The following is a 25833-nucleotide window of genomic DNA, read 5'->3' as shown; positions in this document are numbered from 1 at the left end:
TGGCACAGATAGGAGTGGCAGTGGTTTACCCTCCCTGGGGCCGTGCAGTTAATGGAGAACATACCCTTTTTCTCTTCGGGGGACACCCTGCACTTTTGGGACTGCTAATTCATGTTAGGTGGGGTGCTCTTGATGTTAGGTGGATGCAAGGTGGGAGGGCTGATGCATAGGCTTGCAGAAAGATGATGGAGCCAATGACTAGGCTCTTTCGGTTGCAATAAATAAAGTCTCTCTTTACTGAATAGATAATTCATACAGCAGCAAAAGGCACAGTTCTGAGGTATGTTACAGAGTAGGCATCTCCCAATAGTTCTGCATAGTAGATAGCAGTGATGGTAGTATAAGTCACTCTGCAATCTTCTCAAATAATCACAGGCATGCAGTTCTGTACCCATTAACTGTTTCTGCACTTCCCAGGCTGAGGGGTGCATCTTAAATCCGTGTGGCCAGTGCATCTCAAAACGAGGTGGTTGCTGGAGACAATTAACCCTTTTCACAGGCAGTAGAGTCTTAATGCCATAAACGAGCAGCACCTAACTGTCTGAATTCATTTCACAGCCTTGATAATTCTAAACCTTCTAAGTTGTCTGCTCTCTTTCCCTAAGTGGGTCCCTGGAATCTTTTCAATCTCAGGAATGGTGTTGCCTGGATGAGGCTTCACTTTGGGCCTATTTCTAAGGAACTCACATATGCATGCCTACCTGACATTGATAGCATAGCCCAGTGATTTATCATAAATGTCCCAGATGGGACTACCCCTTTAAAGGGTGACTTTACATGCATGCTTGGCTCAACTGAGACTCATCTGTCCCCTTCAGACTACTCTGTACCTTTAAGACTCCTCTGTTTTCTCCAGACATCTGTCTGCTTAACCTCTATTCCCTCCAGACCCCTGTCCCCCCAAGACACATCTGTCCTCTCCATTCTCTTTTGTCCCCTACAGACCACTCTATCAATCTCCAAACCCCTGTAACCCCTCCAGACCCCTCTGTCTCCCTCAGAGCCCTCTATTTCTCTTTAGACTCATCTATCCCCCTCCATACTCCTCTGTATCCCTCCAGAACCCCTACCTCCCTCAAGACCCTCCTATCCCTCTCCAGACCCCTCTGTTCCCCTGCAGACCCCTCTGCCCATATACACACCCCTCTATTTCTCTCCAGACTGCTCGGTCTCCCTCTGGACTCCTCTCTCCCCCTTTTAACCCTTCTGTCTCCCTCCAGACCCTGCTGTCCATCTCTAGACCCCTATGTTCCCTTATATACCCCCTCTGTCTCCTTCCAGAACCCCTTATCTCTGTCAAGACTCCCTTGCCCCCTCCAGAACCCTCTTTTCCCCTTCAGACACCTCTGTCTCCCTCCAGACACCACTGTCCTTTCCAGATCCATCTGCCCTCTCCAGATCCCTCTATATCTCTCCAGACCCCTTTGTCTCCCTCTGTTTCCCTTCTCTCTCCCTTTGGACTCCTCTGTCCCCCTCCAGACCACTCTGTCCCCCTTCAAACCCTCTGTCCTCCTCCAGACCCCTCCATTCCTCTCAGAACCCTCTGTCCCCATCCAGAACCCCCTGTTACCCTCCAGTCCTCTCTGCCCCCTCCAGACCCTTCTGTCTCCCTCCAGACCCTTATGTCCCTCTGCAGAATCCTCTTTCGTCCTCTGGACCCCTCTGTTTACTTTCAGAGTCCTCTGCCCCCCTCCAGACCCTTCTGTCTTCCTCCAGAGACATCTGTCCCCCTCCAGGCACCTCTGACCCCCTCCAGGCACCTTTGACCTTTCCAGACCCCTCTGCCATCTCCAGATCCCTCTATATCTATCCAGACCCCTCTGTCTTCCACCAGATCCCTCTTTTCCCCTTCTGTCCCCCTTCGGACTCCAATGTCCTCCTCCAGACTCCTCTGTCACCCTCCAGACCCCTCTTCCCCCCCCCTCCAGACCCCTATGTCTCTTTGCTGAACCCTCTGTCCCCCTCTGTTTTCATTCAGAAACCTCTGTCCTCCTCCAGACCACTCTGTCTTCCTCTAGACCCCTCTGCCCCCCTCCAGACCCTTATGTCCCTCTGTAGAACCCTCTGCCCCCTTTGTTTCCTTTCAGAACCTTCTGTCCTCCTCCAGACCCCTCTGTCTCCCTCCAGACATCCCTGGCCCCCTTCAGACACCTCTGTCTCCCTCCAGACCCCTCTATATCTCTCCAGACCCCTCTGTCTCCCTCCTGATCCCTATGTTCTTCTTCTGTCCCCCTTTAGACTCCTCTGTCTTCCTTCAGACACCTTTGTCCCCCATCCAGACACCTCTGTCTCCCTCCAGACCCCTCTGCCCTCTCCAGATCCCTCGATATTTCTACAGACATCTCTGTCTCCTCTAGATCCCTCTGTCTCCCCCCCAGATCCCTCTGTTCCCCTTCTGTCCCCCTTCAGACTCCTCTGTCCTCTTCCAGACACCTCTGTCACCCTGCAGAACCCCTTGTCACCTTCCAGACCCCTCAGCCCCCCTCTAGACCCCTCTGTCCCCCTCCATTCCTCTCAGAACCCTCTGTCCCCCTCCAGAACCCCCTGTCACCCTCCAGTCCCCTCTACTTACTCCAGACCCTTCTGTCCCCCTCCAGACCCCTATGTCCCTCTGCACCCCTCTGTTGCCTTTCAGAACCCTCTTTTCCTCTCCGTGATCCTTTGTCTTACAGTCATCCTCTCCCCGGCCTGAAATCACTGATAACAGGGAGCAATAGGTTGTATTCCCCTGTTCTATAGTCAACTTCTCCACTGACTGACAAGGCTGATAACAGGGAACAAAAGCTTATGTTCTCCAGCCTTTTTTCAGCTTGGGTTGCACGATACAATGGTATCACACTGTATCACCCCTAACTTAAGCCCCTACACCTTAGGGCCCTATGTTCCTACAGATCTATAGGAAAATATAGACCTCAGGTGTCCAGCCCTGAGTGTGATTGATGGCCAACCAGATATTCACAGGCCACTGTCCAGCCTCACATTCTAAGCATTAAAGGAACAGTGCCCCTCCATAGAGCCTATGGATCTTCTGGACCATGACACATCCATCACTTACCACGCAAATATGGTGGATAAACATGACGAGTGCCGAACCTCTAGTCTGTCTGGCTGCTGATGGTTCTTCCCCATACTGCTGGACCTTATCGCATAACCTCCACTTAGGAGCAGCAAATGTCTGTGGGGTCTCCTAAATCACCAGAAGACTTTTAGACCAAAGGTGTCCCAAAACTAGATATCATCAAGAGGTGAAAGGCGTAAATGGCTATCTGTCTACTGTAATAGAGACCTATTGTACATCATTAAGTACAGTAACATAGCTGGTCCTATGTAACACCACCATTCACACATTCCTACATCAGAATAAGTTGCTCTACATAATAAAGTCTTCTTTTGACAAACTCTACTCTGATACATTTGTAAAACCATCCACAACTCCCACCCTGGTATATTTACCAAACTCTGCAAACCCAGTCCTGCTGTATCTAGCAACATCAAATCCACTGTACAGAGGTGTCTTCAACTAGACCAGGTTGAGTAGTTGAGGTTTCCATAAAACTGTGATAAAAACTTCTGCTTTAACTCTATGGACCTCAATAAGTCAATCAACAGTATCATCTCTGCTACATCTGAAGGTATAATGAACAGCTTCAAAGTAGACCACCATCACCTCAACCCCTCACCTTTCTAAGACCCAACTGTACATCTTGTAATAGAAGATCTACTCACCAAGAATGGGACCTTCTTCATCAACTTTACGCTCAACCACCTCCAAGGAGCCAATTGTTGACTTAAGATAGTCTACACACTTCAGAGCTTGTGTGGCTTTATCCCATCCTCCTAAGTCGTAATCTCTTTCTTTCAGATGTACAAGCCAAAATAATAATAGAAGGAAATGGTTTGGGAACAGGCGAGGGGCTTTTCTGAGAGGTGAGGAACATGGAGAATGGCTGCCATCTGATAGTGGCCATGAATATTGGATGAAGAACCTGAGACAAGGGCTGGGTGGGGACCTGTAACTGGAAGACGTGACACAGAGAAGTGGACATGACAGGTGCTGCCATATTGGTCTAGGCCTAAAGTGTAAACCCCAGGCTGGAGTCTTTACTTCACTGTTTTCTGCCCATACTTGGTGAACTCACAGAACGTTCCTCTGGTTGCGGAAACGTCTCCACTTTTTCTAGCCAAACCTCGTGAAGGCTGCTGATGAATCTCATATCTGGTTACTCAAGACATTAAATATTTACAGGCAGACAAGACACAGATACGGCTTTGGGTTTCCAATCTTCAATGCGCCTTTTGTGCTGCAGATGCTAAGCGTGGCTTCAGTGTGAACGGAGGAGGGGTGCACATGATCAAGGTAACTTTGGGTACACCCCAGAGTAAAGACAGGGGAGAATGCATCACTGTGTAGTCTACATCATGACATGTTCATCCAGGAAGCAATAATATACAGTACAATAAAGTTTGACCCCAAAATCCTGGGGGCCACTATGGCAGGAAATGGATGGGGGAGGGGGGCCTTTATATACGTTGTGTATTATTAAACTATGAGATTTTTCAACATGAAAATAATCAGTTTCCTTAGTAATCGGGCAGAGCACTTCATGAGTGTACTGTGCCTCTGTCTTAACTGCATAGTCCTGACTATCCCTGCCTGGCATTGAGCTGTATGATGTGTGCAGAGGAGGAGGTGAAGCACACATCACGCTCGTTGTCAGAAGGGGATGCAGAACACATCACTGGGGAGGTAAGTAAACCACCAGACCACAACCCATTTTTCCCTAGACCACCAGGGTACAAAAGATTAGGCACCCCATGTACTGTAGACCACCAGGTACAAACCATCTCCCATTGTACCCTAACCCACCACATACTGACCCCCTATTTTACTCTAGACAGCAAGAGACCAAAATATTGACTCTTCCTATCCTAGACCACCATGTATTACCCTCCTCTTTTACACAAGACCTCCATGAAACAAAATATTACCCAACCTTTTTATGCTAGCCAAGCAGGTACAAACCATCACCAGCCCAACATACTCTCCCCTTATTTCCCTCTAGACTACTAGGGAACAAAATATTAGCACCTCTCAAATATCCTAGATCACCAGGTAAGAACCATCCTCCATTTTCCCCTAGACCATAACATATTAACCCCCTATTGTACCCTAGACCACCAGGGAAAAAATAGTATCCTCTTCGTACACCTCAAACCAAGTACTCCCTAGTAAGATAAACATGGGCGGACTGTCCATAGACCCTACAGGAAAATCTCCCGGTGGGGTGATGCTCAGGGGGCCATTATCCTTTTTAACCTAGAACGCCAGGTATTAACCCAAATTTTATTGTAAACCACCAATTATCAAGCTCCAACTTTAACCCTGACCAACCTGTACTAATCCAAAATTTCATCCTGGACCACTATGTATTCAACCCCACCTTTACCCTAGACCACCAGTTAATACTACCAACACTGTTATCCAAGAACATAAGGTATTAACCGCAAATTGTATTCCCTGACTATGTATTAACCCCAACCTATATTTTTGACCACCAGGTATTTACCAGAAATGGTGATATAGATCATAATTTTTTAACCCCCTCTATTACCCTAGACAACAGGTATAAACTCCAACTTTACCAAATTTCCGTATGAACATCAGGTATTAACCCACATTTTATTGTAGATCGCAAATTATTAGCCTAGATTTTTAAATAATTACCCTTTTTTACCCTTAATTACCTTTTCCCGTAGACCACTATGTAATAACCCCATATTGTATACTAGGCCCCCAATTATTAGCTTTCACTTTTACCCTAAACCAGTAGGTATTATCTCCCACTTTTACATAACGCACCAGGTATTAACCCCCAGTTATACGCTAGACCACCAGGTATTGTCCCACACTTTTGTCTTAGACCACCTTACTTTCATCCTAAGCCACCATGCATTAATCCTGCGTTACCGCAGAAAACAAAAAAACATTTTTTACCCTGGTTGACCACGTATTAACCCTTACCTTCACCCTAGACCACAATATATTAACCTCTATTTTTATCCTAGAGCACAAGATATTAAAACCTTGCTTTACCTAAGAATGCTAGGTATTAAGCCCAAATTTTACTCTAAACCATCAGCATTAGCTCTAACATTCACCACCGACTACAATATATTAACCTCCTTATAAAAATTATTAACCCTTACTGTTGCCCTAGACCGCCATAAATTAACCACCACTTTTACCCTAGACCAACAAGGATTATCCCTCACTTTTACCCTCAAACACCAAGTATTAACACCCAGTTATACCCAAGAAAATATTGACCCCAGATTTTACCCTACATCACTGGAACTAGACTTCACTTCTACCCTAGACAATAAGATATGAATCCCACTTTTGCTGTAGACCATCAGGTATTTACTGCACTTGTACCCAAGAATGCCAAGGACTAACCACAAAGTTTACTGTAGACCACTGGTACTAGCCCTAAATTTTACCCTAGACCACCAGGTATTAACCCTGACATTCATCTTTGATCTCCAGGTATTTTCCCACACTTTTTCCCTAGAACACCAGGTATTATCCTCCACTTTTTCCCTAGACCTCCAAGTATTATCCTCCACTTTTTCCCTAGACCTCCAGGCATTATCCCCCACTTTCTCCATAGACCTCCAGGTATTATCCCTGGCATTTTCCCTAGACCTCCAAGTATTATCCTCCACTTTTTCCCTAGACCTCCAGGCATTATCCCCCACTTTCTCCCTAGACCTCCAGGCATTATCCCTGGCATTTTCCCTAGACCTTCAGGTATTATCCCCTACTTTTTTCCTAAAACACTAGGTATTATCCTCCACTTTCTCCCTAGACCTCCAGGTATTATCCCCCACGTTCTCCCTAGACCTCCAGGTATTATATCCCACTTTCTCCCTAGAGCACACATATTATCCCCCCACTTTCTCCCTAGAGCACACATATTATCCCCCCACTTTCTCCCTAGACCTCCAGGTATTATCCCTGACTTTTTCCCTAGACCACCAGGTATTATCTCCCACTTTTTTCCTAGACCTCCAAGCATTATGCCCTACTTTCTTTCTAGACCTCCAGGTATTATCTCCTACTTTCTCCCTAGACCTCCCGGTATTATCCCCCACTTTCTCCCTTGACCTCCAGGTATTATCCCCCACTTTCTTCCTAGAGCACACATATTATCCCCCACTTTCTCCTTAGACCTCCAGGTATCATCCCCCACTTTCTCCCTAGACCTCCAGGTATTATCCCCTACTTTCTCCCTAGACCTCCAGGTATTATCCCTGACTTTTTCACTAGACCTCCAGGTATTATCTCCCACTTTTTCCCTAGACTTTCAAGCATTATGCCACACTTTCTCTAGACCACCAGGTATTATCCCCCACTTTCTCCCTAGACCTCCAGGTATTATCCCCCATGTTTGCCTAGACCTCCAGGTATTATCTCTTACCTTTTCCCTAGACCTCCAAGCATTATGCCCCACTTTCTCCCTAGACCGCCAGGTATTATCCCCCACTTTCTCCCTAGACCTCCAGGTATTATCCCTGACTTTTTCCCTAGACCTCCAGGTATTATCCCTCTCTTTCTCCCAATACCTCCATGTATTATCCCCCACTTTTTCCCTAGACCTCCAAGTATTATGCCCCTAGACTTTCAGGTCTTATCCCCCACTTTTTCCCTAGAGCACGGGTCTTATCCCTCACTTTCTCACTAGACCTCCAGGTATTATCCCCCACTTTCTCCCTAGAACTCCAGGTATTATCCCTGACTTTTTCCCTAGACCTCCAAGCATTATGCCCCACTTTCTTCCTAGACCTCCAGGTATTAGCCCCCACTTTTTCCCTAGACCTCCAGGTATTATCCCCCACTTTTTCCCTGACCTCCTGGTATTATCCCCCATGTCTCCCTAGACCTCCAGGTATTATCCCTCACTTTTTCCCTAGACCTCCAAGCATTATGCCCAACATTCTCCCTAGAACTCCAGGTATTATCCCCAACTTTTTCCCTAGACCTCCCGGTATTAACCCCCCACTTTCTCCCTAGACCTCCAGGTATTATCCCTGACTTTTTCCCTAGACCTCCAGGTATTATCCCCAACTTTTTCCCTAGACCTCCAGGTATTATACCTCTCTTTGTCCTAAGACCACCAAGCATTATGCCCCACTTTCTCCCTACACCTTCAGGTATTAGCACCCAGTTTCACCCAACACTAGGTATTGACCACATTTTTTACTAAACTATTAGCAAGAACTACACACATTTACCCCTCCACTTCCTCAGACTACAGACTACCAGACAATAATAAGAACTAAATGTCGTATTTTCTGTAGTCTAAACCCTTGGATGCGTCCAATAATCTGCTCTGTCATAGTCTGGAACATGTTACATATAGCGATACCGTTTCTCTCATGTTGTGCTCATTACTTACTGTTTGCAAAAAAACATTTTATTGTTTTTAAAGCTTTTTTCCATTTACTCAGATGCCACACTTATAAACAGACTCCCACAAACTTTTTGCCATGACAAAGTATGTTTGACGCCCACGAGGTGCTGCTCACGACCATCTGTCAGTGATTCACAGCAAACTATTCACTGATTTAATGACATTTTAAAAGGCTGAAAGAGTTCATCGAACTAAAAAAAATCTCCAACCAACTGATGAAAACACCAATCAACCTCCAGATCTTATCTGCAGGAGACCCTGAAAAAAGTGCTCAACTGCAGTGCCCCCACAGGAAAAATGAGGAACTACGATATTTTAACTGAAAACAAAGGGCTGTTCATGCAATGCTGGATATGTTCACATAATAAAACAAGACCCCAGTCAGTACATAAAAGAACTATAACCTATACCAGCTGTACATATATAATTATATACAGGAGATACCCAGGTTATACCAGCATGCTCCATATCACTATATACAAGAAGATGTATAACTTATACCAGCTGTACATATATAATTATATACAGGAGATGCCCAGGTTATACCAGCATGGTCCATATCACTATATACAAGAAGATGTATAACTTATACCAGCTGTACATATAAAATTATATACAGGAGATACCCAGGTTATACCAGCATGCTCCATATCACTATATACAAGAAGATGTATAACTTATACCAGCTGTACATATATAAATATATACAGGAGATGCCCAGGTTATACCAGCATGCTCCATATCACTATATACAAGAAGATGTATAACTTATACCAGCTGTACATATATAATTATATACAGGAGATACCCAGGTTATACCGGCATGCTCCATATCACTATATACAAGAAGATGTATAACTTATACCAGCTGTACATATAAAATTATATACAGGAGATACCCAGGTTATACCAGCATGCTCCATATCACTATATACAAGAAGATGTATAACTTATATCAGCTGTACATATATAATTATATACAGGAGATGCCCAGGTTATACCAGCATGGTCCATATCACTATATACAAGAAGATGTATAACTTATACCAGCTGTACATATATAATTATATACAGGAGATACCCAGGTTATACCAGCATGGTCCATATCACTATATACAAGAAGATGTATAACTTATACCAGCTGTACATATATAATTATATACAGGAGATGCCCAGGTTATACCAGCATGCTCCATGTCACTATATACAGAAGATGTATAACTTATACCGGCTGTACATATATAAATATATACAGGAGATGCCCAGGTTATACCAGCATGGTCCATATCACTATATACAGAAGATGTATAACTTATACCAGCTGTACATATATAATTATATACAGGAGATACCCAGGTTATACCAGCATGGTCCATATCACTATATACAGAAGATGTATAACTTATACCAGCTGTACATATATAATTATATACAGGAGATACCCAGGTTATACCAGCATGGTCCATATCACTATATACAAGAAGATGTATAACTTATACCAGCTGTACATATATAATTATATACAGGAGATGCACAGGTTATACCAGCATGGTCCATATCACTATATACAAGAAGATGTATAACTTATACCAGCTGTACATATATAATTATATACAGGAGATGCACAGGTTATACCAGCATGGTCCATATCACTATATACAGGAAGATGTATAACTTATACCAGCTGTACATATATAATTATATACAGGAGATACCCAGGTTATACCAGCATGGTCCATATCACTATATACAAGAAGATGTATAACTTATACCAGCTGTACATATATAATTATATACAGGAGATGCCCAGGTTATACCAGCATGCTCCATATCACTATATACAAGAAGATGTATAACTTATACCAGCTGTACATATATAATTATATACAGGAGATACCCAGGTTATACCAGCTGTACATATATAATTATATACAGGAGATACCCAGGTTATACCAGCATGGTCCATATCACCATATACAAGAAGATGTATAACTTATGCCAGCTGTACATATATAATTATATACAGGAGATGCCCAGGTTATACCAGCATGCTCCATATCACTATATACAAGAAGATGTATAACTTATACCAGCTGTACATATATAATTATATACAGGAGATGCCCAGGTTATACCAGCATGGTCCATATCACTATATACAAGAAGATGTATAACTTATACCAGCTGTACATATATAATTATATACAGGAGATACCCAGGTTATACCAGCATGGTCCATATCACTATATACAAGAAGATGTATAACTTATACCAGCTGTACATATATAATTATATACAGGGGATGCCCAGGTTATACCAGCTGTACATATATAATTATATACAGGAGATACCCAGGTTATACCAGCATGGTCCATATCACTATATACAGGAAGATGTATAACTTATACCAGCTGCACATATATAATTATATACAGGGGATGCCCAGGTTATACCAGCATGGTCCATATCACTATATACAGGAAGATGTATAACTTATACCAGCTGTACATATATAATTATATACAGGAGATACCCAGGTTATACCAGCATGGTCCATATCACTATATACAAGAAGATGTATAACTTATACCAGCTGTACATATATAATTATATACAGGAGATACCTAGGTTATACCAGCTGTACATATATAATTATATACAGGAGATGCCCAGGTTATACCAGCTGTACATATATAATTATATACAGGAGATACCCAGGTTATACCAGCATGCTCCATATCACTATATACAGGAAGATGTATAACTTATACCAGCTGTACATATATAATTATATACAGGAGATGCCCAGGTTATACCAGCATGGTCCATATCACTATATACAGAAGATGTATAACTTATACCAGCTGTACATATATAATTATATACAGGAGATACCCAGGTTATACCAGCATGCTCCATATCACTATATACAGGAAGATGTATAACTTATACCAGCTGTACATATATAATTATATACAGGAGATGCCCAGGTTATACCAGCATGGTCCATATCACTATATACAAGAAGATGTATAACTTATACCAGCTGTACATATATAATTATATACAGGAGATACCCAGGTTATACCAGCTGTACATATATAATTATATACAGGAGATGCCCAGGTTATACCAGCATGGTCCATATCACTATATACAAGAAGATGTATAACTTATACCAGCTGTACATATATAATTATATACAGGAGATGCCCAGGTTATACCAGCATGCTCCACATCACTGCATCTCCTAATAAGAAAAAAAAACTTTAAAATATATATATTAGGATTATAACTGTACAAATTCAGACAAGAGGAGCGCACACCACAGCCTAATTCCTTTAATCCGACATCTGATAATCCGGATACTGTAGTAGTCGAGCACTAGTCTCAGGTCAGATGCCGACCCTCTCAGGACAAGAGCTCAGCACTGGGTCAGCTAGTTTTCAGACTTTTCTATGACTGATAATCCGGATTAGTTGATAATATGTCATGTCCCTTTAATAGCGGATTAAAGGAATGTGGCTGTATACCCCGGCATGCACACACGATACCTACTTCTCTTTGCCGTCCTTGGTCTTATTTTTGTCCTTATTTTTGCTGTTATTGTGAGAGAGAAGGTAACAGGTTGGTAATCTGCATAGAGCTGTGAGATTATAATAAATGCTCGGATTATATCATCCACAGGGGGCGCTATAATACAGAGGAATGGGCGTGACATATCACAGATCGACCTGAGAACATCTCCTACCCGATATCCTCTTTGAATGCTATTGGACAACCAATCATATCTATAATAAACGGAAGCTCCGCCTCTTATTCACATTGGCGCCATAGTCAGCACGTGTGAAATCCAGTGGCTTTTTCATGTATTTTCATCAATCTTGTATTTTTTTCCCCCATTATTTCTCAGTTTCTCTTTAAAAAAATACAATTTTCATTTGCTTGGAAACTATCAACAAGCTGCTGTTGACGGATCTTTTTACAATTTTACATTTTATGTGCATACGGCTCACTCCTTAGTTACACATGACCTTCTGAGAGTTAATTCATCCCAATATTGCATTTTTTGTTGCATAGGGCCACAAATATCTTATGGGGGGGGGGCCCCTGCCTTACGTTAATGAATCATTCCATATTCAAGTGCCTTAAAAGGGTCCCCCATGAACAATACTTATCCCCCCTATCCAGTATCGAGGATAAGTGTCTGACTGGTAGGGTTCCGACTACAGGGACCCCCACAAATCAGGAGAACAGGGGTCCCGTGGTTCCTAGTAGGAATGGACAGTGGATGTGCATGGCCACTAGCGCTCCATTCTGCTCTATAGGTCTACCACAGTGCCTGGCTATGTCGGGCAGTCCCACAGAGTTGAATGGAGCGGGAGCGGATATGGATGAGCTGAGCCTATATACAGGTACAATGTATCACATCTGTCTTTCATGTACCTGAAGATCCCGCCTTTTTTCTCCTTTCCTTTGGCCCTGAAACCATAAGACGCAGCAACGTTAAACACATTGCGGATTTATGCCAAAGCACAAAGAGGAACACATCCTGCAGCTCAGCTGGGGTCATGTTTGGGGCTTCAAAGGGAACTGTTTTCAGTTAATAGACAGCCATCCATTCAGGAGTGTACGTTCTGCTGACTCCACCCCCGAGGAGCAGTTGATTGATTAACTGCTCCCTCTAACTGATATAAACCAAACTTCAAAGTTTCAAATAGGGGCCCTATAACATAACAAATATGCTGGCCCTTCCCTGTGGGTAAGCTGTTGAATTTGGGGTTATTGGGTATTATATTGTAGTGTATTATATTGTATTATATTATTACTAGGACACAGTATGAAAGTCTTGCACTACTGCATGCAATGGAAGACCTTCTGGTGGTACTTCAATGCTACGTAGCTGATCGCGGTCCTGTATGATAGAGCCTTATATCCCCAGGGCTAAAGGTAACAAGGCAATAACATAAAAAACAACATACCAGATAAATACACAAGTGAGGCCTCGGATTCTCACCACTGTGCAAGCCATAGTGTTATACATTTAGTTATTAATTATAAATTATACATTTAATAGCACAATAGATTGTTTAGATACAGTTAAGTTAGATTCGTTTTTTCCGATTTAATGAGAAACTAATTAATCATTCATTGAACCCCTTCTACAAGGAATACACATAATGATTATTTTTTTGAAAAAAATAAAACACTATTAATTTAGGAATATTTACTGGTGAGAATCCGAGCCAAGAAGTAATTAAAAACTAATAAATAAATGATAAAAATATAATTAAAAAGATAAAATGGAAAAAAAAGGTGAAATACAACAAATAAAATAACAAAAAATATAATCAGTTGAAAATAATAAAATAATAAAAAATAACATGGAAACGGAAAACAGAATAACAGATGAAAAAATAAAATGAAAAAATGTGACATGCAATAAATAAATTAACAATATAAATATAATAGATGAAAAATATGAAAGGCAAAAATTATATTGAAAAGTATAAAAAATTAATAAAATAAAAATGTGAAACACAATAAAATAAATTATCAGATATATAAAAAGAATAAAAACAGAAAAGTGGAATAAATAAAATAACAGATACATAAAATTAAAAAGTGTGATATGGAGTAAATAAATTAACCATATAAATATAATAAATGAAAAATATGAAAGACAAAAATAAAATAAAAAAAGATAAAAAATAAATAAAATAAAAAATTTGAAATGTAATACATAAAATAAAAATTTGAAAAAAATAGAAGGAAAAAGGTTGAAATGTAATAAATAAAACAACAATAAAAATATAAAATAATAAACTAAAAGACAAACAAAGAAAAAATAAAATAGGCAAAATAAAACAATACAAATGCACTTGATACCTGAGCTCATCCAGCTCCTCTCTGTGTAGAGAAATGAAAAATTATGATATCAGTAAAAAAAAAAAATATATTTTATATATATTTTTTTTTTTTGCATTTTACCTAGCTGAGGCAGATATAAAATATACATGAAAGAATCTGATTTCCTGTTGGGGGCGTGACTGATTTTTCCCTTGCTGTTGCTCTTGTGTGCAGATAACCTGCTGAACATCACAGAAAGTGCCAATGATAATAGGCCACCAAGCAAAATTTGGACCAGGTAAGTAGTTCAGGATTAACCACTTCTTCTCTGCAGAATATTAAAGGGGGTTGTCAAGGATTAAAAATACATGGCTACCTTACCCCCCCCCCATCCCTGAAAATAAACAGCACCACCTCTGTCCACTGGTTGTACCTGGTATTGCAGCTCAACTCAATTCACTTCAATAGAGTTGAGCTGCAGTACCACACACAACCTATGGACAGGGGTGGCGCTGTTTGTGAAAGAAAGCAGCCATTTTTTTAAATCCTGGCCAACCCCTGATAGAAGAAACCACCTCTAACATGATGAGGCCAGGACAGGTTTGCTGGATTCTTCTGACTGCTAGATATCTCCACGGAAAAAAAATATGAACATTTAGGGGCCCCGTAGCTTCAGCCTTAAAAAGGAACCCTCCTGGTATCTGGTAAAAAAAAAAGAGCTATACCATAGAAGGACAGCCAAGACCACTGGGCATCAATAGACCATGGCTATGGTGAGGAGGATCCCTGTGCAGGTCCATGGTGTCTGGTGGTGGGGTAAATCCACCTATCAGCAATGGGCTAGCACCAAGAGGGGGCCCCGCTGTACTTTCTGCTACAAGGGCCAAAGGGCCCGCAGCAGTCAGAGGGACGCCTGCCCATGCAGGTGCCAGGGATGCCATATACTCAGCCCATGGAATAAGTGTTTGTGTTGTTTCCTGGACACAATAAAGATTCTGCCTCTCAATGTCAAGAGGGCTCCGGCTTTACACGGCATCTTATGTCTTCTCTGTGGTGTCCCCATTGTCATCGTCTGCCCTCCTTGCCTCTAACCTAAGATTTGGGACAAGGAGAGGAGACGCGGATCACACGGCACGCAGCGGCTTCTGTTGTGGTTTGACAACTGATATTTTGGGATACACAAACAGCCCACTCACCACATGGCGGACGGGGGGGAGGCGAGAAAGAGAAAAATAGACATCTGTCCCACTGAAGCTATGTAGTAAATAGGGTGTGTAAACTTCATTGCTGAGGGCGTGAGGATTTTTGCACAACCCCATAAATGAATATTATTTATACTGTCCATCAAAAATGACAGACGTGGAACGTTGCGATGAGTCCCAGACACACAGTGTGGACCTTAAAGTACAGCATCCCCCAGGTTTCCTTACCTTAGCAAGAACAAAGCCCATGAACAGCGGTGTAGTCATAGGGGCTGTGGAGGTAGCAACCACGGCGAGGCCCCGGTGCCCATAGGCCATACAGGCACAGAGGTACAATAGAGGTATTGTGGACAGAGGTATGACAGAGCTGGCACTGTGAATGGGGCACACTGATACTACTTATGGATGCACTAAGGAGATTGAATTGGGACACGTACATTACTTAAGGGCCACTTGGGCACCATCCATGGAGACACTGACACTATTGATTGGAGTCATTGGCACTATTCATGGGACACTACAGCTAATCATGGGGCACCCCGTGACTAATTATGGGGCGTTCTACAATTATTCATGGGGCATGCTGCAACTATTTGTGTGACACTCTACAACTAATCATGGAGCACTCTACAACTATTCATGGGGCACTCTACAACTATTCATGGAGCACTCTACAACTAATCATGGAGCACTCTACAACCATTCATGGAGCACTCTACAACCATTCATGGAGCACTCTACAACCATTCAAGGAGCACTCTACAACCATTCAAGGAGCACTCTACAACCATTCATGGAGCACTCTACAACCATTCAAGGAGCACTCTACAACCATTCAAGGAGCACTCTACAACCATTCAAGGAGCACTCTACAACCATTCATGGAGCACTCTACAACTATTCATGGAGCACTCTACAACTCTTTATGGGGCACACTAGTACTACTACTCATGGAGCACTCTACAACTATTCATGGAGCACTCTACAACCATTCATGGAGCACTCTACAACTACTCATGGGGCACTCTACAACTATTCATGGAGCACTCTACAACCATTCATGGAGCACTCTACAACTATTCATGGAGCACTCTACAACTACTCATGGAGCACTCTACAACCATTCATGGAGCACTCTACAACTACTCATGGAGCACTCTACAACTATTCATGGGGCACTCTACAACTACTCATGGGGCACTCTACAACTACTCATGGGGCACTCTACAACCATTCATGGGGCACTCTACAACTACTCATGGGGCACTCTACAACTACTCATGGGGCACTCTACAACCATTCATGGAGCACTCTACAACCATTCATGGAGCACTCTACAACTCTTCATGGGGCACACTAGTACTACTACTCATGGAGCACTCTACAACCATTCATGGGGCACTACCATATTCTACAAGTATTTATGTGCAGCTATTTCTGGGCGCCCTCTAGCTGTGGTTCTGGGGAAGTGGTTAGTGTTTGAGGGATTACCTGTAAGTGACAACCCAGAACCTGAGGCACAGAGGCCCCCTCTAGGCTCTCCGAGGGCAGGTGTTACACTGTGCACTGGATGGCGCTATCCACTGTACAGGTGAGGTCAGAGCTGATGAGAAGCAGGTGTATACAGTACTGAGCACACAGGGGCCAGGAGCAGGCCACTTCATCAGTCCGGCACATGTGACATGGATGTGGGGGGACCTGAGCAGGCCACACTGGTGGGGCGGTCAGGATGACCACTGAGCCCTGGTCTGTATATGGATGTGAAGAGGCAGATAGGGCACAGCACACATCACTTGCCTGGTGACCATCCTATACCCGTCATTCATCTTGTTCCTCATGTCAGACATCTTGCTGATGTGGCAGAGAGAGAAATACAGACACGTTATCTGGTATACCGCTATAAACACGCCACGCGTTACACGCCACAACTCAACACAGAAAGCATGATTTCTTTCTCCTTCCACTATGCAACTCTGTGACCTCCCACAGCACACTCTTCTCCTGAAATACTCTGTGCTGCTGGGAGGACCCTGCTTCTTCCACTATGTATCCTTCAAACTGTGATCTCCCACATGATCAGCACACTCCTCTCCTGAAATACTCTGTGCTGCTGTGGCTCCTGATCCTTCCACTATGTAACTCTCAGTCTGTGACCTCCACATGATCAGCACACTCCTCTCCTGAAATCCTCTGTGCTGCTGGGAGGACCCTGCTGATTCCTCTATGAAACTCTCAGTCTGTGACCTCCACATGATCAGCACACTCCTCTCCTGAAATACTCTGTGCTCCTGGGGACCCTGCTTCTTCCTTTATGTCCCTCTCAGTCTGTGACCTCTGGCATAATCAGTACACTCTTCTCCTGAAATCCTCTGTGCTGCTGGGGACCCTGCTTCTCCCATTCTGTAGGCCTCAGTCTGTGACCTCCACATGATCAGCACACTCCTGTCCTGAAATACTCTGTGCTGCTGGGAGGACCCTGCTTCTCCCATTCTGTAGCCCTCAGTCTGTGACCTCCACATTTTCAGCACACTCCTCTCCTGAAATACTCTGTGCTGCTGGGAGGACCCTGCTTCTTCCTCAATGAAACTCTCAGTCTGTGACCTCCACATGATCAGCACACTCCTCTCCTGAAATCCTCTGTGGTGCTGGGAGGACCCTGCTCCTTCCACTATGTAACTATCAATCTGTGACCTCCCACATGATCAGCACACTCCTCTCCTGAAATCCTCGGTGCTGCTGAGAAGCCCTTGCTCCTTCCACTATGTAACTCCCAGTCTGTGACCCTCCACATAATCAGTACACTCCTCTCCTGAAATCCTCTGTGCTGCTGGGGACCCCCTCCTCACGGTATGACTTTGCATATGATATCAGAGGAGATACTTACCTGCCGATCCTCTTACTCTCCTCCTGCCGATCGTCGTCATGGCTGAAATGAGGTGAATACAGAGAGTGAAGGTTCATGTGGACTAAATGGTTTCCGCTGAGGTCAGGAGTATATCATTATGTCACTGCTCTCATGGGGGGGGGGGGGGGGGGGCAAATGTTTATCCTTCCTTATGGAGCAGAGCTGCAGTATAAAGCATAGAGGAAGGACAAGGCAGCAGTCTGAGCCTCTGATGAGACGGAAGGGAAATTGCAGATTACCTCAGACTCCAACACATGATGCAGCTGATCATAGCGGTGTCCTGCAGGGACACATTACAGTACAGATTCAGCTCTGCTCCATCTGCAGGGAGGACAACCGATATTTGCCTCTATTTAATTAGTTTTGACGGGCGAGGGCGGGGGCTGACGGGTGTACACCCTTTGTACCATTTAGCACATGTCCTGTCATACATGTATCAGGAGGGCAGGACATACCAGGAACACGCAGTCCCGTCGTCTATGTCATCCTCTGCCCTGCAGGGGGCGCCATGTACATAGCGCACATCTTGATACACATCGTATTCAGTCCTCTATTATCGACCCAATAAAAACACAACATGCAAAAAACATCTCCCCCACATCACTGCAAACCAGAGATAGGTGGCGATCTATCATGACCACCGTGGCCCCTGACGTGTGGTCACCGGCCCCTTGAAAATGCCAGCTTTGATGAGGACTACCCCTTTAAGGGGCAGTGAACCGCTATATCATTAGATTCCATTAAGCCACAGAGGAACCTGAATAATACACCCCTGCCTCCAGGATGATGGTCTCATGCCACGTTGTCCGCCATGCTGGTTGTCACGATACCATATTCAGTCACATTGGTTGTCACCTACGCCATATTAGTTGCCACCTACGCCATATTCGGCCATACTGGTTGTCACCAATAACATGTTCGAGGCAGAACATCAGTTCTTCTGGAATATTCATAGAAGTGAGGATTTAGTTTCAATCTACCAAACTTTTAAAGATTTGCTTAAAGGGGAACTCCACTTCTAGGTCATCTCGTGACAGTAGGTAACTATGGTAACAATGTTGTGGGGCCATACACTAGGACCTAGAACGGAGGAGTAGTGGCGCTCGGTGCCATCTGTAGGACTGCTGCTGCTGTGTGTTCCTGCTGTGCTAGAGGCTGTGAGAGCTGCACCTGCTCAGGAGACTTTACATTGTGGCATTAGACCAGAGCTCCATAGCAATATGGCGCCACCCACAACTCCCCCGCACCCTCAGGTTATACCTACTGGAAAAAAATTGTAACCATATGTCCAATGGGGAAAAAAGAAATCTGAGCATGCAATGAGATGGAGATCACACAGGATGAGGGCGGGGGGGGGGCCTAGAGTTGAGCAAGTGGTTGTGGTGATCGCTCAGACACCCTCGCTGCTTTCATAGGGTGGCTGGATATAGGGTGGCATGTGCCCAAAAATCCTTGCCATGGGGTGTGCAGTTGTGTGTGTTATACCAGGGCTGGTGGGCACGACGGGGGGGCCACACTGTAATCCCTGTCTGCAATGCAGCGGCATACAGCTCAGGCTCCATCTAGTGGCAGGTGAAGAGAAGTGCAACCTGTAAATATCCACCTAGAGCGAGGTGTGGGTGACAACCGATATGACCCCTATGACAGCACCTATGTACTTACCTGCAGCGGTCCCACCCCCAAAATGACAAGAGACACCGCCCTTTTTAACTAATGTCCCTTTTGTGGTCTGGTGTACAGGACAGACCTGTGAAAACTGGGACATTAGGCAGCTGTGTTCCTGAACGGTAAGTGGACCTCACAGGTGAACATGCAGAGCAGGGGACAACCTATATGGCCTCTGGTCACCACCCTTCGTTCCTGGAACTTTACGGGAAACCAGGATGGTCCACCACGCAGGTCACCCCAGGATGGTCCACCACGCAGGTCACCCCAGGATGGCCCACCACGCAGGTCACCCCAGGATGGTCCACCACGCAGGTCACCCCAGGATGGCCCAACACACAGGTCACCCCAGGATGGCCCACCACGCAGGTCACCCCAGGATGGCCCACCTCACAGGTCACTCCAGGATGGCCCACCATGCAGGTCAACCCAGGATGGCACACCATGCAGGTCAACCCAGGATGGCACACCGCGCAGGTCACCCCAGGATGGCACACTGCGCAGGTCACCCCAGGACGGCACACCGAGCAGGTCACCCCAGGATGGCCCACCACGCAGGTCACCCCAGGATGGCCCACCGCGCAGGTCAACCCAGGATGGCCCACCACGCAGGTCACCCCAGGATGGTCCACCACGCAGGTCACCCCAGGATGGCCCACCTCACAGGTCACTCCAGGATGGCCCACCATGCAGGTCAACCCAGGATGGCACACCATGCAGGTCAACCCAGGATGGCATACCGCGCAGGTCACCCCAGGATGGCACACCGCGCAGGTCACCCCAGGATGGCACACCGAGCAGGTCACCCCAGGATGGCACACTGCGCAGGTCACCCCAGGATGGCCCACCGCGCAGGTCACCCCAGGATGGCCCACCGCGCAGGTCACCCCAGGATGGCACACCGCACAGGTCACCCCAGGATGGCACACCGCACAGGTCACCCCAGGATGGCACACCGCACAGGTCACCCCAGGATGGCCCACCATGCAGGTCACCCCAGGATGGCACACTATGAAGGACACCTCAATACGACACACCACACATGTCACCCTAAAACTGCTACCTGGACAGCAAGGAGCACTGGCTGTTATTATCCCCCTCTCCCCCATCATCTTCACTGTTATAATCCTCCCCATCATCTTCATCCCTGCGGGCAGGAACACATCATCAGCAACATAAAACAGTATCACATGGCTTAGATACATCACCTCCTGGCACTACACATAGTTAGGATTAGATACACTGGAGCATAGTATCACCCAGGATAGGATTAGATACACAGCTCAGCAGACAGTATCACACATGATAGGATTAGATACACAGCTCAGCAGACAGTATCACCCATGATAGGATTAGATACACAGCTCAGCAGACAGTATCACACAGGATAGGATTAGATACACAGCTCAGCAGACAGTATCACCCATGATAGGATTAGATACACAGCTCAGCAGACAGTATCACACATGATAGGATTAGATACACAGCTCAGCAGACAGTATCACCCATGATAGGATTAGATACACAGCTCAGCAGACAGTATCACACAGGATAGGATTAGATACACAGCTCAGCAGACAGTATCACCCATGATAGGATTAGATACACAGCTCAGCAGACAGTATCACACAGGATAGGATTAGATACACAGCTCAGCAGACAGTATCACACAGGATAGGATTAGATACACATCTCAGCAGGCTGTATCACACATGATAGGATTAGATACACAGCTCTGCAGACAGTATCACACAGGATAGGATTAGATACACAGCTCAGCAGACAGTATCACCCATGATAGGATTAGATACACAGCTCAGCAGACAGTATCACACAGGATAGGATTAGATACACAGCTCAGCAGACAGTATCACACATGATAGGATTAGATACACAGCTCAGCAGACAGTATCACCCATGATAGGATTAGATACACAGCTCAGCAGACAGTATCACACAGGATAGGATTAGATACACAGCTCAGCAGACAGTATCACACAGGATAGGATTAGATACACCGCTCAGCAGACAGTATCACACAGGATAGGATTAGATACACAGCTCAGCAGACAGTATCACCCATGATAGGATTAGATACACAGCTCAGCAGACAGTATCACACAGGATAGGATTAGATACACAGCTCAGCAGACAGTATCACACAGGATAGGATTAGATACACAGCTCAGCAGACAGTATCACACAGGATAGGATTAGATACACAGCTCAGCAGACAGTATCACACAGGATAGGATTAGATACACAGCTCAGCAGACAGTGTCACACAGGATAGGATTAGATACACAGCTCAGCAGACAGTATCACACAGGATAGGATTAGATACACATCTCAGCAGGCAGTATCACACAGGATAGGATTAGATACACAGCTCAGCAGACAGTATCACACATGATAGGATTAGATACACAGCTCGGCAGGCAGTATCACACAGGACAGGATTAGATACACAGCTCAGCAGACAGTATCACACAGGATAGGATTAGATACACAGCTCGGCAGACAGTATCACACAGGACAGGATCAGATACACAGCTCAGCAGACGGTATCACACAGGATAGGATTAGATACACAGCTCAGCAGACAGTATCACACAGGATAGGATTAGATACACAGCTCAGCAGGCAGTATCACACAGGATAGGATTAGATACACAGCTCAGCAGACAGTATCACACAGGATAGGATTAGATACACAGCTCAGCAGACAGTATCACACATGATAGGATTAGATACACAGCTCAGCAGACAGTATCACACAGGATAGGATTAGATACACAGCTCAGCAGACAGTATCACACAGGATAGATTAGATACACGGCTCAGCAGACAGTATCACACAGGAGAGGATTAGATACACAGCTCAGCAGACAGTATCACACAGGACAGGATTAGATACACATCTCAGCAGGCAGTATCACACAGGACAGGATTAGATACACAGCTCAGCAGACAGTATCACACAGGATAGGATTAGATACACAGCTCAGCAGACAGTATCACACAGGATAGGATTAGATACAGTAGCCAGTATCACACATATGCTTAGATACATTGGCTTAGCAGCACGGTGCGGAACATGATAACCCTGGCTATGACTGTAAGCTCCTGGGACAAGGCCTGATATGCCCCCTCCCCCGCACCCTCGGCTCTCCTGGGCTCCGCAGCGCTCCACCTTCATTATAGGTGCACTTCACAGTAATTAGCGGCTTCCCTGTTACTTTATGAGGCTCATCCTGCTGCCAAACTGCACATTACCGTCTATTACAGGGGGTTTAGTGCCAGGAGCGAGGCGCACAGGGAGGCGCGAGGTTCCTACAGCTCCTGAGTAATACACCAGTCTGTAACAATGTACCGTCCAACCTCATCTAATCACCTGCCGCCCTCCATCACTTTACTGAGAGGAGAGCCCCGAAACCTAATTATGAAGAAAGAGTCACTTCACGTTTCTCTTTTCATAGTTTTCCTGCTCTCGGGATGAAACCTGCAGTGTAAAGAATGGGGGTGTTCATTCTGGTTTCACGTAACCAAAACAAGCAGAATACAAGCCTCCTGGATTTACACTGCATCCAGAAAACAGTGAGCACGTGCGGATGCGATGCGTTTTTCACGCTTAGAGATGTTGTCTGTAAACATTCCGGTTTTTGTCACGCACGTGAAAAACGCATTATATTGCATTGGGCATCCCTGGTCTAGACTGATACAATTGTATCCAGTAGTTATGAGGGAATAGGACGGTAGACGAATTTTCAGTGGATCGGTGCTTGATCTGATAGGTGTTTTCTGCCGGTGGAGTGAAATGTATGAGTATTTGTTCTGTGAGGCATCCATTATACCCGATGTGCAGCAGAGGAGACTCCGGGGCGCAGCGTACGGGGCATCGATCTGCAACCAGCAGCCACCGTGCACCAATGACAGGCGGCAGCAGCTTCTATCAATCTCCAGACCATTAGACGCTGTGGAGATGTCGCTTGTCATTACTCTCAGATCAAAGAGCTCTTCCCATGGCACATGGCTCAGGCAGAAATAGTCCCCTGCAGCTCGGAGGAGAGGGGCTTGCAATCTCCCAAAAATTGCTACCCATTGAATGCAATCACTGCACTCCGAGGGTAACTGGACCCCCAGTATCTGCCCACCATATATTACTTCTGAGGGAACCCCAAGTAGTCAGCACACCAAGGTGACTAGTCCATGAGATCACAGCTCCTACAACAGGGGGTGTGAGGAATTAATCAAAGGATCATACAAATGAGACGGAGAAAGGAAGCGTCAGCCCCATCTCAGGTGGTTAGGGATGTGGCAGTATTAACCACCACCAGAAGGGGGCCTTATTTTAAAATGTGCTATGCATCCCCCTCACCTCTGTGCACACTCTCTGCTCTGCCTTTATTCGTGTCAGTCTTCACTGTATTTTCCTGCATTCTGTTCCTAATCCCGGAGGCTCGAAATGAACAGTATTATACATCTTGCTATGATAAAGCATGGGATTGTGGGAAAGCACCGAAAAGGGGACAGTGAATGGTAAGAAGAATGAATGATATTAAATCAACCAGCAATTATGCAGAGTGACGAAGTCACATACATGGCCGCCATGTGTAGAGGCTCCATGGGCTCCATCTGCCATTGGCCGGATGCTGGTGGTTTGCTTATCTGCAGCTTTAGTCTTCCTAAATGTCTTGCTGTTTTATCTACTGTATATCTATTCTGCTGCATTTGCTTTGCATAATCTACTCTGCAACATCCACTCAGCTACTTTGCTCTGCTACATCTACAATACTATATTTTCTCTGCAACATCCACTCTACTAATCGTGAATCGCCATATTTTCTCTGTTACATCCACTCTGCTCCATCTGCTCTGCTATAGCCCCACTGCTACATCTGCTCTACTAATTCTGCTTTTCTACATCCACTCAAGTACAGCCACACTGTTATATCTGATTTGCTATATCCACTCTGCTACATCCACCTGGCTACATCAGCTCTGGCACATCCACTCTATTACTTATGTACTGCTACATCTGTACTTCTACATCCACTGAGTTACATCTGCTCTGCTACATCCTGTTATATCTGCTCTACCACATCCACACTGCTATATCCACTCTGCTACATCCACCTGGCTACATCAGCTCTGGCACATCCACTCTATTACTTATGTACTGCTACATCTGTACTTCTACATCCACTGAGTTACATCTGCTCTGCTACATCCTGTTATATCTGCTCTACTACATCCACACTGCTATATCCACTCTGCTACATCCACCTGGCTACATCAGCTCTGGCACATCCACTCTATTACTTATGTACTGCTACATCTGTACTTCTACATCCACTGAGTTACATCTGCTCTGCTACATCCTGTTATATCTGCTCTACTACATCCACACTGCTATATCCACTCTGCTACATCCACCTGGCTACATCAGCTCTGGCACATCCACTCTACTACTTATGTACTGCTACATCTGTACTTCTACATCCACTGAGTTACATCTGCTCTACTACTTCTGATTTTCTACATCCACTCTGCTACATCCTGTTATATCTGCTCTACTACATCCGCACTGCTATATCCACTCTGCTACATCCACACTGAGTAGATATCTGGCTGATGACAATGAATAGATTTGCTGTTGATGACAGTACCACTGCCTTTCTTCCTTCTTCTTCTTTCCATTGCTAAACAACAGAAAGTATCAGAGTGGATGTTGCAG

General features: G+C 44.9%; 1 protein-coding gene across 2 annotated transcripts in view; it reads right to left on the bottom strand.

The window, feature by feature from the left end:
• The window catches only part of OTOF (otoferlin), a 276809-nt gene that overhangs the window by 72095 nt on the left and 178881 nt on the right, over positions 1-25833 (bottom strand). The window contains exon 6 of one of the 2 annotated variants that reach the window (XM_044289343.1): positions 12033-12074. The exons of the other annotated variant lie outside the window; for it this stretch is intronic. Within the exon in view, the coding sequence (XP_044145278.1) occupies positions 12033-12074 (42 nt within the window). The remainder of the gene's footprint in view (positions 1-12032; positions 12075-25833) is intronic. 2 annotated transcript variants of the gene reach the window in all.

This window comes from Bufo gargarizans, chromosome 4 (assembly GCF_014858855.1).
Source record: "Bufo gargarizans isolate SCDJY-AF-19 chromosome 4, ASM1485885v1, whole genome shotgun sequence".
Taxonomy (NCBI): domain Eukaryota; kingdom Metazoa; phylum Chordata; class Amphibia; order Anura; family Bufonidae; genus Bufo; species Bufo gargarizans.
The sequence above is the reverse complement of the archived record's forward strand: the minus strand, read 5'-3'. Positions and strand labels throughout refer to the sequence as shown.